General features: G+C 36.1%; 1 protein-coding gene across 1 annotated transcript in view; it reads left to right on the top strand.

Annotated features, from left to right (window-relative positions):
* The window catches only part of LOC134531584 (uncharacterized), a 916,155-nt gene that overhangs the window by 339,302 nt on the left and 561,222 nt on the right, over positions 1-15,631 (top strand). The window contains exon 6 of the mRNA XM_063367300.1: positions 8,241-8,355. Within this exon, the coding sequence (XP_063223370.1) occupies positions 8,241-8,355 (115 nt within the window). The remainder of the gene's footprint in view (positions 1-8,240; positions 8,356-15,631) is intronic.

The raw sequence follows: 15,631 nt of genomic DNA, 5'->3' as shown, positions 1-15,631 counted from the left end.
CGAAACTCTAAATTAGTGACCTTTACAAATCGGATAGCTGTCCTTTCCTGGCGTCTGCATTTTTTGTACTGATGTAAATATCCGTAAAGGGAACTTATTCTGGTTAGGCATATTTCAGAATTTTTAAAGGCATTAGTTTCCCCATTACTGAAATCCGGATAGGTAGCTATCTCGAATGACTAACCTGTGTTGTCCAATGGGAAAAATCCGGATACCTGTCCAAAGTAAGTGTTTGGCTCCAAAATATGGTTATTAGAAACATTTTCAGTAATACGTATTTGTTTATTCAGTGTTTCGGTTGCTGCATATATAATATCGCAGGAACCATTACACAAATTTTAATCTACTTAATTTCTTGGGAGCTATACGCCATACTCGCAGCAAATTTAGTTTTCATATAAATATAATACAGAAAAGATAACTTTATGAGAAACAAGAAGATAATGCACTCTCTTTTTTTTTTTTAAATGTTACTATTTTAAATGATGTGGCTAATATCAAATCTCCTGAAATGTTTGACACATTTTAACAACCAGTCCACTGTGCTATAACAAAATTGTTATTTACGTTAATTTATTAATTCACTAGCTTCTAAGATACTTAAACATATAATATAAAACTTTTACTTCATAACATGAGAACTCCACAGCCTACTTGTGACAAATTTGGTAGTCAAGTAATGCAACAAAATACAACACTATAAGATTTCATAATATGAGGCAATTATATTAAACTTTTCGGCCAACTATAATGTTTCGTTTATTTATCTACGTTAAACCACCTTTAATTGTGACACCAATGTATTATTTTCGTCTTATTTTTTAATCATTCGTCTCAAAAATTAAGACTATGCCATAATCTATAAATAGAGACCCGGAAATTTCGTAGATTCATCTGGACTCAGGGTATTATTCAAAGTCATAGGTGTGCGCAACCCGCGTTTGCTTTCCAATTGGTTGATTTCTTAGCGAGGACAATTTTGTCCTTGTCAATTGGCCCTGCCTGATTCGCTTACTTCACTCCTGGCTGGGCATAGTTGGCTCACGGTCGTAGAGGGGCGTGTCCAAATAACTGCGGTCCAATCGTGAACAAAGTGTGAGAGTTTGAAGGTTTAAATGATAACTTGCGACTAAACGAATGCACGAAATTTCCGTATCTCTATCTATAAATATAAGCGAAATACCAATGACCCATCACAAGATCTCCAAAACTATACGTCCGATTGACTTGAAATTTGGCATGCATATTCCTTTCCGGATCAGGATCGTAACTTCCGTTTATGTATGCATATGTGCTCTGCTACCCGTGCGAAGCCGGGGCGGGTTTCTAGTTTTTAACATTACGTAATCGATTCGCGTAAAATCAGTCATGCAATTAGTTACATGGTATTCGAAATTTACGTTTTGATTTAAGAAAGACACTTTTATTTTCAAAATAACAAACCTTCAAGCATATTTCTACCAAACTGATGGGTACTCAGCCATTGTATATTTAAGTATTATTATTTTCGTTTTAGTATAGCTCTGTGGTGCCCATGGTTTGCTAGCAGGGTTTACTGTTTAACTCCTAGTGCCAGTACAAGGGGACCATGGAATAATTAATAATAATTACTGTTTGGTTGTAAAACTATTTTATGGTAGTTAATGATTAAAAAACATAAAATGTTTTATAAGGTTTCGAAAAATGTTATCATAAAACGTAGTTTTACCGTAATCAACAACAACGCCGAATGCCTCATTTGCCACAACGTCAAATCACGAAGTGATATCAACGTCGAATCACGAAATGACCTCAACACCGAATCATAAAGTGACCTCAAAATCGAATAATGAAGTGACCTCAATGCCGAATCATGAATTTATTGCCCTCAACGGTCAATCCTTAACTGACCACAACGCTGAAGTCTATAATAACTACAACGCCGAATATTGAGTGGGCCACAACGTCAAATTTTAATCGAGCTACTTACCTCCCAAGCTTTTAAACTCTGTTCTGAAACCAAAGTAGGCCTATGCATTTCATTGTGAACAAGTAATTCTGAAGATGTTACAACTTCAATATTTTCTACAAGATAAAATAGCTTTCAGCCTAGCAAATAAACAGGTGTCTGAATTTTTAGATCAATTTTTTTTCTTATCTAATTTATTTAACAATAATTTGTAACATGTTATAATTTGAAAGCGGCATATGCTTTCTTTAAACAAATAAATTATAATATGAATTAAAATGTAAGCTGTATTTCAATATGCGTGTTTACACCAGAACACGGTTCGTTCCTAGAAATATTAAATTTTCACTTGTTAGTATTTAAACTAAGTAGAGCATGTAATAAAATAGTGATGCGGACAACGATGATGGTATTACTTTGGACATGTTGTAGATAATATTGAAAATACCAAAATAATATTCTTACGTTAATATTAGTGTCTTCAATTTTTGTAAGAAGGGTGCTTGGTGAAAATACATATGTGCAACATGAAGTACTTAAGTATTTGGTAAGTCTACTTGTAAATAACTTAAGAATAATTGCTTCGTAATTTAATGTTAATTTTAAGCGTTGCCATGCAGAATTAAAAATAAGTGCTTGGTAATATCTAAAAGTGTGCATCTCCTTTATGACAGTTCCACATTTTTCAAAGGTCCATATATAGTAAAAAGATAACGTTATGTATTTTGGCGAGGTCCTTATAAGAGGTGATGGATTGAAAATATCATAACTTGTTTGACACTTTTGTGACTAGAGTTCTAATATATTTTCTTGCTAAATGAAACCAAAATATAAAGATATGTAACAGCGATAATATATAAACAGGAAAATAATAATCACAACATATTTTTTCACTGTTAAAGTTATGATATGTAGTGTTTTATACAATAGAAGTAAATATATTAGAACTCAGAGTCACAAATGTGACGGAGATTAAATAAACTAAAACCACGTAGTTTACATTGTAACTTAGCCTCAAAATTTCAAAAGAAATTTATAGTGAAATCTGAATGGCGTCGCAGTAACATACGGTCGCTGGCGTATAGCTCTGTTGAAAGAAGTTCAGTGGTTCTTTATCATATATAAATAACTATATATGTACTTGTATTAACAGATGGTAATATTTTTGTCTTTCGCTTAGTTTTACCTACTCACTAAACACATTGACTTCTCAAAATGGGAACTAGTGCCACAGTACTCGAAACACCTCCACCTTTATATTATTATATTACTAGATGACCGACCCGACTTTGCACGGCTATACTAAAGGGAAAAGACCAAATCTCCCATTTACAGTAATAATAAATGTAATATAATGGCAATTTATTTATTACAATGTTTTTTAATGTATCGGAGAGAAAACGAATAGCACAGGTTTACAGGTATTATAGCAATTAACAGAATTAAAAATATCTGTGACGTAATTATAGAAATAATTTAAATATCTAAGGTTTTTAAATCAAAATAAAGTCGACTATAATATTGCTAGGTTAAAGCAATTCATTCTTCTCATTACTATAAGAGCTTTTGTGACATGGTAGGATCGTCAATATCATAGCAAAACAAATACAACCTCCTCTCATTAATTTGAAAATATTCTCAATTATGAATCCAATATAAACCGAAATTAAAATCTCTTAAAAAAATCACCGTAGATTCTCTTCAGGCAGGCTGGCTTAAGCAAAGCTAACCACAATAATTAAAATGGTTAACCACATCTATTCTCTTAATATAAATTTATATATTATCATTTCAAAACTACTTTCTTTTACTACACAATGTAGCTCACATTTCTGAAAACTGTTCTGGGACGATACGCATTCCTAGTAGGTACTCAATTTACTTAAATTTCACAATAAAATACTTCAGGCGTCGCGCTACGCTGCCTACTTATTTCGCTCCATATTACAACCAAAGTGGCGTACTACGCTATCATTGTAAAGGTGTGAAAACAGGGATTGCATGGAACAAATTATTTAATAAAAAAATACTGTAAAAGTACATCATCATTGTTACTTTAAATTGCTTATAGTACCTGGAACCCAGACATACTTAACTCACATAGAGTAACCGAATTACAGACGTAAAAAAAATTTCCGACTAAATTAAAAATAAAATATTATGTTAAATTACGTCTTAAATCATTAAAAACTACATATCATAAAATCATACGTTTCATTGCCGAATGAAGTAAACCAAATACAATACAGAGCAATACCGGAAATTCGGCAAGAGTAGCGGAAACTAATTTGAACAGCGATCCTAGCAGGATGTGGATGAAGTTAGGTGTTTCGCCGTATTCGTTTACATTGAAAAGTCGAGAGTTGAATTCAGAAAATGTGTACTAAAATTACTGTGAATTTACGTATAACACAAAAGAAAGATTATTAATTACCATTATTCTAGCCTTGTTTGGACTTTAAATTATCAAAAGTACCTGAAAAACGCAATTAAAAATCTCTAAAGTGCTATAACAAAGCATTATTTCGAATTATATTGCATCCAGCAATCAAGAGGTAGTGCTAGTAGCGGTGGTTCCACTCACTTTCCTAACCTATAAAACATAGTGCCTGGTATTGATCTGCATAGCATTTGGTTAAACGTAGGCGTATTTTCTAGCGATTATCATTATTTTACAAATATTTTTAATATAAATATACATACAGATATCCGGCGTGACTAAAGACGATATATTAGTTTATACTACTTTTCTTAGAGTAAAGTAGGCTAATAAGGGCTACTCCGTTTCTGAAACATATATCAGGTTTTGTCAGTGGCTTAGGTGAAGTCAAGTTGCTAACGCAATAAAATTTTATTGATTATAGCAAACATACATAGCAGAAGTAAACTTTATTGTATACGTTTGTGTTATTTATAAACTCGTCTTCAGATTATTTTCATAAAAATTATTAAACCAAAATGTTATAGGCTTGCAGTAACTTTAGAAGGGGAAGTTCAACGTAAAGGCGTCACAACGATACAAAGGCAACAACATTACCACAAACAACTCCTCTACACCTTGTGGATATAAAATAATAATAATTCCATGAAATGTTAAGTTGCCGAAGAACATGTTTTATTTAACAAGTTTCCGTTTCGTTCAATAACCATATCGCTTTCTTTCCTTTGATTTCAAAGTATTTATTACATATTACTCAGCTATAGAAATGATATATAAATAAGTCATACAGGAAATTCTATTTAAATTTTTGCTCTGGAAACATTAAACCACGAAATATACTTCTAGGACTCCAAAAATATTACCAGTTTTAGTATAATAAAACTGTCGTAGTATCTACCCTAAGTTATAAATAATAGCGCAGGAGTGTATAATATTCCTTCAAAAACAGTAATACTTTATACGTAAGGGCCTTCCCTAGTTAAGCGTTTATGCGTGTCTCCGTAAATAAATGTTTTGGTAATACGATTTTTTTTCCCACGAAAGGTGAAAATTGTCATGTTTTACATTTTCCGTATAATATATTTACATAGAAAAAAAAATTGTGAAAATGGCGAAAAAGCGCATATTTAGAGCCTGGTACTCAGTTTACTTAATTCGCAGTTAAAATGTACAACATAAAATTAGTAGATTTATTATTTGTCTTTTATCGCGTGATAATACCCCACTGTTACAAATCTTGTTTGCGAGTAATTAGTATAGGCGTGGTGCGTTCCGCAGCATTGAATGCATTGCGTAGATGGGACAACTGCGCTCAAATATTGAAGAAGGAAGCAACCTCAAAAGACGATAAATAGTAATGGTGAGCGACACACTATCTATTTGTCTCGGAAACGAACTACCCATCTTCCTTGAAAGATGCAGGCGATACTTGATGAGCGACACACTACCTGTTGTCTCAAAAACGAATTACCCTTCCTCCTTGAAAGATGCAGGCGATACTGAACACCCTCCACTCTTGTGGCAGAATGTCGAACCTCTCACAATGTTTCGGTAGTAGTTCCAGAAACCACGACTAGAGTTACAAGTGGCTGGAATGTATTTACACACACTTTATGGAGCAAGAATATACTAAAATACTTTTAGGCAAAATGACTTTAGGCAAGACGATTTTAGGCAAAACGACTGCTCTGCAAGTTAACTGTCTGTTAAAGAAAGCGAAGTGCTGAAACTTTAGGCAAAACAACTTTAGGCGAAATGACATTAGGCAAAACGACTTTAGGCAAAACGAATTTTAGGCAGTACGATTTTAGGCAAAACGACTTTAGGGGAACTTAAGCATGCGATTATAATTTTAGGCAAAACGACTTTAGACAACGATTTTAGGCAAAACGACTTTTGGCAAAATGACTTTTAGGCAAGCCGATTTTAGGCAAAATGGTTTTAGACAAAACGACTTTAGGCAAAACGACTTTAGGCAAAATGACTTTAGGCAAAATGACTTTAGGCAAAATGACTTTAGGCAAAACGAATTTTAGGCAAAACGAAGGTGGGGAAACACGATTAGGCAAAACGATTTTAGGCAAAACGACGCGCCCCCGGACTACCTGACAAAAGATGGCATTTTAATCGCCTTTTATAGCTGGTGTTGACGTATGATCAGTTGGGTAATGTAATAATCCATACTTATTTTCATAGTTTTCTTTTTGTTTTAGAAATTGAGTTTGCTGGTATTATGAATGACCCTGGAGGAAACTGACCATAGAACAAACTGTTTCTCTTTGGGGTATCTGAAATATATTTTTTGGTTTGAGACTTGTTGGTTTACAATTTGCGATTTATTTTATGCTTGTAATTTGAACACACCAATGACAAATGTTCTTATGTCCTACTATTTTGGTTGTATTGGTTTTGATCCCGACTTGGATATAACAGATGCAAACTATAAAAAATGAAATTAAATCTTAGGCTGCTGAATAACTTAACTTATTTTATCTTAAATAATAGTAAACCAACCTTGTTTATTCTATATAAAAATCAGATAAATATTAATAATATGTACTTAATTGCAATAATTATCGTGTTAGACTCATTAATTTTAATACAAATGTGGAAGTCAGTGCTGTAACTTCCAGCTACTAACTTCCGTCTCCATTCGCGTGAAGGGGCTCAGCGGCTTCATAAAATATAACTTTAAAATTTACCGAACACCGCCTGATCATTTACCGCGGGTACGGCCGCAAAAGGGTATGGACCCAAGAAGAAACTAGAAAGCAAATGACTGGTAAATAAGTCAAAAACGGCAAAATGTTTACGATGCGTGATGGTAGTGAAAATAATATAAGGCCACTAATAAAGTTGATAAACATTTAATAACAATAACCATATATAAATAAATGTAATATAGCAAGGCATTTGCAATAAGTTGCAAAATCAATTTTGCTTAAACAGTATATTTTCAAAATATACCTACTAAAATTTAATCGTACACAATGATTATAGCCATAATACGTTTATAAGTATTATTTATTTATCTTTAAAAAATAAGTAGGCTACACTAAAATATTCTACTAACTAAAAAAAAAATACATCACATAAAAAGGTGCAAAATATGTTATGACTTAAAGGTATATCATAAATGTTACAAAATGATTAAATAAGTCTGTGGATTGAACGCAAAGATATAAACTTTAAACAAATAAAACTTGTATCAAAAAATTATCTTAAAAAGTTTGTAAGATAATGTCAAACAGCCATTATCCATTTAAACATTCCGTCACGACTCATCGTATTTTTAAATTTGTAAGGACGTCTTAAAACTTAAAGGTTAAACGATCTTCGGCAAATTGAAAACGGTCACGTCCATGATTTTCTCGTGAAAACACTTGGTTGGTTCCAGTGGCTTCAAACTCGGAATACAGGAGGGAAAAGTCACAATTACTTGTAAATTGCGAAGTCCAGTCCAGAACAGCATTGGTGTGAGCAAAGTCTACTCAATTCCCCAAAGGAACTATTATCACTCACTAATAAACTGCCATAGACAATCACATTTAAATTTTGTCTGCAAACTTACTAGAATTACATCTGAATGTTTTTCGGTAATTTTGACATCAAACCGTTACATTATCACATACTAGCTTGCGTGTGTACTAAAGATTGTCTGAGCCATGCATTGAGGTAGGCCATGTATGCTGTGGTGCAATTAGACAGTAACATGTAGCTGTGATTTGGCATATTTCTGGTAAATTCAGGTCATCAATAAAATTCAGTTTCCAAAGCCTTTTTTTTTCACTTAGTGAATAACTAGCAACGAGATCTTGCATAGGTCTGTACAGATATCCTGCCTATTTGCAGGGTTCGACAAGAACTCCGTCGTCCCGCTGTTTGCAGAGACAAATCGTGACCTGCAGTGCAGCCACAAGAACGACGCGCACAAGCAGAAAGTGCGCGAGAGATTCTTCAACATCTGGTGAGTGCAGGTTTTTAATGCGGCTATGATTTCGACAATGTTTTATGTAAGATAATTCCGTATATATTACGGACAAACAAAATCACATAAGGTTTATCTAGCTGCCTTGCTTAAGGGACCTGTTCAGCCTAGATCAAAGTAGTGTTTCCTTTGACCTATGGCGAGATGAATAACAATCCCAGTCTACAGCATTACATAATTAATGAACATCGATATGGTAACCAAATAATTCGAATCTTAGTGTAATTTCAGTGATATCATCGGTTTAAGACCATGTACATAACCAAGCAAACAAAAATTCAACACAAGCATTCTTAACTCAAGTGTTCCACGAATCTATTTGACTTTCTCGGTGTAACCATCATCATCAACCTCTTGTGAACTGGTGCGGCTTGGGAGGGTACTCGGCGAGAAAGATGTCAGATATCTAATTGAGGCAATGCTTCGGTCGGTGGCGGACTATTAGTAAAGTTGCTGAGGGGGCAACAATTTTCGAGCATAACGAAAATTCCAATCGCATGAGGTACCTATCTGGTGGGGGAACCGGGAGAGGAGGGGAATAGTTGGTTACATGGAGGGGGAACTGATAAGAAGGGATGGCAGGGAAAGGTAGGTATTAATGACACTGCATACTTGCAGTCTTGCTCTCTTGTGCTCTTGCGCTCTTGTGCTCTAATGCTCTTGTGCTCTCGCTCATTTGATCACTTGCAGTCTTGCTTTCTTGTGCTCTTAAATTATTGTGCTCTAGCGCTCTTCTTATCTTGCGCTCTTGCAATCTTGCACTCTTGCACTCTCACGCATTTGCGCACTTTCATGTGCGTGGTTGTTTATTGGGGTAGGCATAATGCTATCCCCAGTCCGTGGCTGTTTGCGCGGTCGGTGATCGCTGGAGCAGCCTGGGCGAGCTCCACGTGGTGGCGTGCAACTCAGGTTGATCCCTGCCATGCTGCAGGGATACGCTGGTCACGCTGGTAGAAACCCGCCTACACATGACGCCTCCCCGAAATTTAGAGAGTATTTTGGCTGAGGGAAACACAACATGGTTTGAGCTTAATTGTTGTGCACCGTGCCACTGCTCATATTCTAAAGAAAATGTTTTTGCTTTCATGTATCTATGTATTATTAATTTAATTACTTATGTTATTCAGTATTGTTAAATAGTGTTATGTGAGTATTATTTTAACTGTGTAACTAAATATTTATGCTGGTACAATGATTTTCACGCTTTAGTTTGACATGGGTAATTTGTCACGAATTATTATGTGATTAACTAAATCACACATTGTATTATAGTTACGAGCCCACGAATGTAAATATGTTAAGTTCAACTAAGAGGTGAGAATATTTCTCGATCGGAATATAGCTGTAGTGACTGTGGCTCAGCAAAGTAGCATTGAGCTAGGTCCTAATCGTGTGCCATTTTGTCACTTTCACATGCCAGATACTTACCTAAGACTACACGCGTTCATTTAGACAATTAGTTAAGCTCATATACTACATAATTATCTGCAAGCTTCCAGTTTAAGAATAATTTAAAATCAAAGTTTGTTTTAAATATACAAGAAAAACTATTTGTACAATTATTTCTATTCAAACAATCTACAATTTATCTATTCATTTGGAAAATGAGTATTTTATTTTTCATTTGTGTTCATACCCGCTTCCTTACTATTCTCAATTATTATTACCTCTTGTTTCATCAAACACGAATATTTTATCTCTATCTTTAACTAATAAGCAAGAAGTTTCACTTCTGTCACACGTGGACTCCACACACACATTTTCTGTATTATTTACGGGAATAATGACATGAAGTTTGGGCCAGGCTAAGATGGTGAGGATAATGGATTTCTGGTGTCCCCGGGTTTCCCTGGGTATCCAACAGCAAATTAATTCCCAAATGTAGTTGCGTGCATTAATATTCTGTGGTTTTCTGAAAATCATCCTATATGTTTTAAAACGTATAAGTAACAACGTTATCTAGTTTAAATAGTATTGTGAAGGTATTTAAATCATTATACAACATTTTTATTGATTTCAAAATTTCTATTTAACTCGGGTTTTGCTAAGAAATGTAGCTTATTTCCTGCTTTAAAGTTTTTTTATTGATAGTTATGATTGCTTTATGTAAAGTATTCTACCAAAATATAAATTTAAATAATCTTTTTAGAGAAATATTATTCCAGAAGTATTTTCTGTAGTATGACATAAGATATGAATCAACTGAAATTGTTTCAAAATTAAATTAATTGCTAAAATCACTATTGTCTTATTTGAAAAAAAAACCCTAATAATTTTCACTGAAATACAAAATTTAATATATCTTATCTACTTTTATTAACATTTGTAGTTAGCCTGTTTGTTTTTTCGTGAGTAGTATGTGAATGGGGCTCCGGAAACTGGCTTCTGGCTGTGGTGCCTGGTGCTGAGCCACCATCTTGGATTGTGACGTCACGGCGGCCATCTTGGATGGGTGTGACCTTGACCTTTGACCTTGACCATGACCCCGGTGGCCATTTTGTATCCGCCATATTCGGTCCGCCATTTTGTATGACATCATTTTGTTTTCTCAAACATTCCGGCATTTTGTTTTCCGCCATTTTGAATGATGACGTCATCGTTGCAATTTCCGTTATGGTCGCCATCTTTAACTTTTATATTTATTATCCGATTTTAATGAAAAAAAATTAAAAATTAATAAAAAAATTAATTAATTAAATTTTAATAAAAAATATTTAAAACATACATTTACGGCACGGAGCTCGGAGTTCTCGGTTCGAACCCAACGAATGCAAAAAAAATGACGACCGATTCTTTCTCAATGGTGGCTGCAAGCAGACTGATCCCACCACTTTTTACCATGGATATATATCATTAGGTAGTATGACGTCATGTCCGCCATCTTGAAAATCCGTAATTTTTATGATAGAAAATCGGGAAATATTTAAAAATCATTAAAAAATTAATCAATCGAATTGAATAATAAAAATCTTTAAAAACACCGTTGCATTTTTCGTTATGGCCGCCATCTTGAAAATCCGTACTTTTAATGCTAGAGATTCGAGAAAAATTCCAAAATTCATTAAAAAATTCACTCATTAAGGAAATGATTAATTCGGAAATTGGTTCGATCATGGATGATAAAAAAAACTACTGTAATTTAAAAGATACCACAAAAGTGACAGGTTTGGGAAAATAAAAAACACCGCAAGTACTTTTAAAAAAAGAAAAAAATTACATAAATTCTGCACTACTACAAGTACAAAAAAACACACACAAAATACTAAAGTCTTGTGGATTTCTCGATGTCTGCATCTGCCACCCACGAATAAAAGCGAGCTGGAAAGCCCCACCACTTGACGTAGAACAGTCCATTTCTTCGTTTTATAATCTTCTCCACCAAGTACGTTTCGGGATACAACGTAGCCTGAATCTCTTTGACATAGAAGCCGCAATGGATAGGTTTGTGGACAAATCTTCGAGGAAGTAGGTCGTAGGCCCTGATTCACGAACATGTGTCACATGGAAAAGTTCGGGACTCCAGTTCGCAATGAATTCTTTTTCGAAGATACCTTTCTGCTTAGAGATTCGCACAATGTCACCAACGTTAGCTTTAAGTTTTCATGGATCTTTCTTCTTCGTGATGGAAAACACTGTTTGAAGCAGGCGATTATCCTTTACGTCCTTTGGCTTCATTTTCGTGGTAGAATGCACCATGGAATTATACTCGCTTATTAGTTTCGGCAAGATGTCAAGCCACCTGTAATTTCCATTAGCCGTGAACTGTCGCCACATCTTGGAACGCAAAGATCTGTCAAACCTTTCGACAACGGAGGCTTTGACGTTACTAAATGTAGAATAGTGTTTGATGCCTTACTTCTTCATTAAAGCCTTGAAGGTTGCATTGTAGAATTCTTTCCCGAGGTCCGTTTGCAGATGCGACGGTACACGTCCATCACGCAAAATACTGTCCATTGCCTTGACTACTTCAGTTGCAGTATTTGATTTGATAGGTCTAGCCCAAGCGAACTTGCTATAAACATCGATGACTGTCAACATGTACATGAAACATTTATTCAATCGGGAATATGGTATCATCTCAACAAGGTCCGCCTGGAATAAATCATTAATTCCGCGAACTATAACCTTGCGACGAAGGTATTTTAGTCTAGCAGGAGCATGAAGTTCGTGAGCGATTCCGGTTCGAATCATTGTATGTAGCTGGCTTCCCTCAGTTCTTCAAGTATGGAGACTACTTCGTTAATGTGCGAATAGTTTCCTACACTTAGCGAAGCTTGTAGAATTCTAAGGCGATCAACTAATTCATTGGGGTCGTCCCAGTATACATAGTCAAATATCTGACCACTTTCTAGCTTTTTTAATCCTTCACCATGTATTGTTAGTTCACTGAAGAGATTAGCGAGATTGTAGATTTTTCATGATCTTCGTCTTTATATACACCACTATCTTGATCGTTATCGCGAAAATGTGCATTGGTTTGCTCTAGCAGTTTTTTGTACTCTTGTAAGTCTTTGTGAGGATATCCTTTAAGCTCCCTGCGAAACAGCAATTCGTACAGACCAGGAGTCCCACGCGTTTTGAACTCTTCTACGGGCACGATATTTCCTGGTAGAAAGTATATTTTCTTAGCACCGAGGAACCACTTATTATGTTTTCTGTACACTCCGTAGGTTGTGTCATTATTCCGACTCGTAAACGATATCAGGTATGGCCGGACCATTGAATTAACCTGCTGTCCCTTTTTCGGTATTTTTTTCTTGTGCATGGACTCTGTACTCTTAAGTCCTCTTCTTCTTGATCTGGTTCACACTTTCTCTTCTTTACAGTTGGCATTTCATCTTCAACTTCTATCTTCACAATGATGGCTGGTTCTTCCTTATTTTTAAGTTCGTCGAGGCGACTAGTGATTGGCTTAAATATCTCTTCATTTTCCATCTCACGTGCAAGTCTGGTTCGTCTAGCAAGTAGATATTTTTTACGAACAGACTGTATAGCTTGATGAAGTTCACTGGCCAGATCAGACATTGAACTGGCTGAAAACATATTGCAAGACCTCCTTTTATACTTTTTTTATTCGTTCGGAGAAACTTCTTTCTTGTGTGTGGCAAAATCTGAATTTGTTGACAAGTGAGATAGTGATGCTTTCAGACTACTTTGTAAAGTCCTCAAATCGTCACATATATGTGCATTTGATACTTCGATCATGTCGCGAATATGAAAATCAGAGGCCTCCGTGCGCTGGTCGATCGCAACGAGATACTCTAGTAATTCGTTTTTCACACTTTCTACTTTTTGAGCCATTAGCGAAATGTATTTTCGTATTTCGGCATCGTGTTTCACGGCGCATAGCTCGGTACTTGGAGCTCGACTGCTACGACCAAATTTTTAAATGCTATGACTCATGATTGACGATAAACTGATCGAAACCTCATCTGCACCTGCCCTTATATATAGGCCAATCTTTGACTATAACTATGAATCTGTGTTCATCTTTCCAACACAAGGAGCACATGTCTTTGAATTACTGGAATGTCATGTCGGTGTTTACGTGATCGTCATAAGCTTGACGTAAATTAAGTTCGTCCATGCGAAACAAAACTATAACATTCGCGTTGTCTCGTAGGAGATGTTTTGGCATACGACTGTACGTCTGACACAGGTATATGCACTTTACCTTGGCGCCTTTACCCATAGAAAAGTACTCTTGTATTATGCCTTGCTTCTCGCACATTACATCGTCGAAAACAAACACTGAATTGGCTTTTGTTTCACTTGAAGGTACCACATCCGCATTATCATTAAATTTAACATACTCCAGTCCTTCCACCGAGCGTAGAACAGCGGCCTAGCGCTGGTACTTTGGCTTTTGCAACGATTTGGAATAGAGGTACGCGTTTTCGAACCTAAGGCCGTTTGGTTCTTCTAACAAACTCAGTAGAACGCACGTTTTGCTGCAGTTGGATGGACCCGCCAGAATGCATCGTACGACAGAAGGCAACAGTAAGCCATGTCGTAATACACGCTCACTAAATACATCGTCTTGTGTAATGCACACGGGCAAACACAATTATTGCATGACGATTTGCATTGTACTGAAGATATTGTATAAAATAAGCGTATTTATACTTTCTGGTCAGTTGTGCGCAATGATTTGAAGAGGTAAGAACAAAAAACACATCTGTGCAGGACTCGTAAACTCGCTGATAAACAATCTGCCATTCGAGCTACACATTCCCGGCTACAGATTCTGCAGGCCCGGCACTAAACTTGCCAAGAGACTAGCTCGCGGTGACATGGGCATTAATTCTCTCAACGAAAAGTGCAAGCAGCACGATATTGCATATTCATTAAGCAAGGATCTGTAATCCAGGCACCGGGCCGACGAGATATTGGCACAGGAAGCCGAAGATATAAGTAAATCGTCGAACGCGGGACTAGGAGAGAAAATCGCAGCTTGGGGCGTTTCCAAAATCATGAAGGCAAAGACCAAATTAGGACTGGGTGCTCGTCGAGCCAGCTCCATCAAGTCAAAGACTATCTTACGCAAGACCAAACGCAAGACAGGTGCACGCGTGCAAAAAGCCAAGCAAAAATTACAGACTCTCGACAAGAAGATTATAGGAGGATTTCTTCCTTTGCTTTTACCTGCATTGGGTGCTCTCGGCGGCCTCATCGGTGCAATGAGCGGTATAGTGCGGACAGTAAACACTTCGAAGAATGAGCGCAAACAGTTAAAAGAAACACAACGACACAATGCCAGCATGGAAGCCATTGCCGTGGGTAAAAAAAACCGCCAGGACTCTACTCGCAACCTCACAAATCAGGTCGAGGCATGAGAAAGAGACGAATGAAAAAATCCTAATTTCTTTGCCGAAACGTCCGCTCACCTACATAGATTTAATCAAGTACGCACACAAACTGAAAATACCAAATCCGAGGCGTGTTTATGCGAGACACTTTACCCAGCAAGCCAAAGACACGTGAGTGTGACATAATTAATTTAGATAGATCGTCGGGTCGTGGCACACACTGGATGGCGTAAATAAAGTCTGGAAAAATGGCCGATAACTACGATAGTTTTGGAAATTTACGGCCTCCGTCAGAACTTAGGCGGTGCCTGGGCCGTACCACTACATTGTTCTTCAATTACGAAACCGAACAGAAGCTAATCAAACAAACTGCGGACACTTGTATCTTCGCATTTTAAATAAAATAAAAATTAGCTGTAAAAAAAAATTTTTGTCTGTAAAATAAC

The sequence above is a fragment of the Bacillus rossius genome, chromosome 5 (assembly GCF_032445375.1).
Source record: "Bacillus rossius redtenbacheri isolate Brsri chromosome 5, Brsri_v3, whole genome shotgun sequence".
NCBI classification, from domain to species: domain Eukaryota; kingdom Metazoa; phylum Arthropoda; class Insecta; order Phasmatodea; family Bacillidae; genus Bacillus; species Bacillus rossius.
The sequence above is the reverse complement of the archived record's forward strand: the minus strand, read 5'-3'. Positions and strand labels throughout refer to the sequence as shown.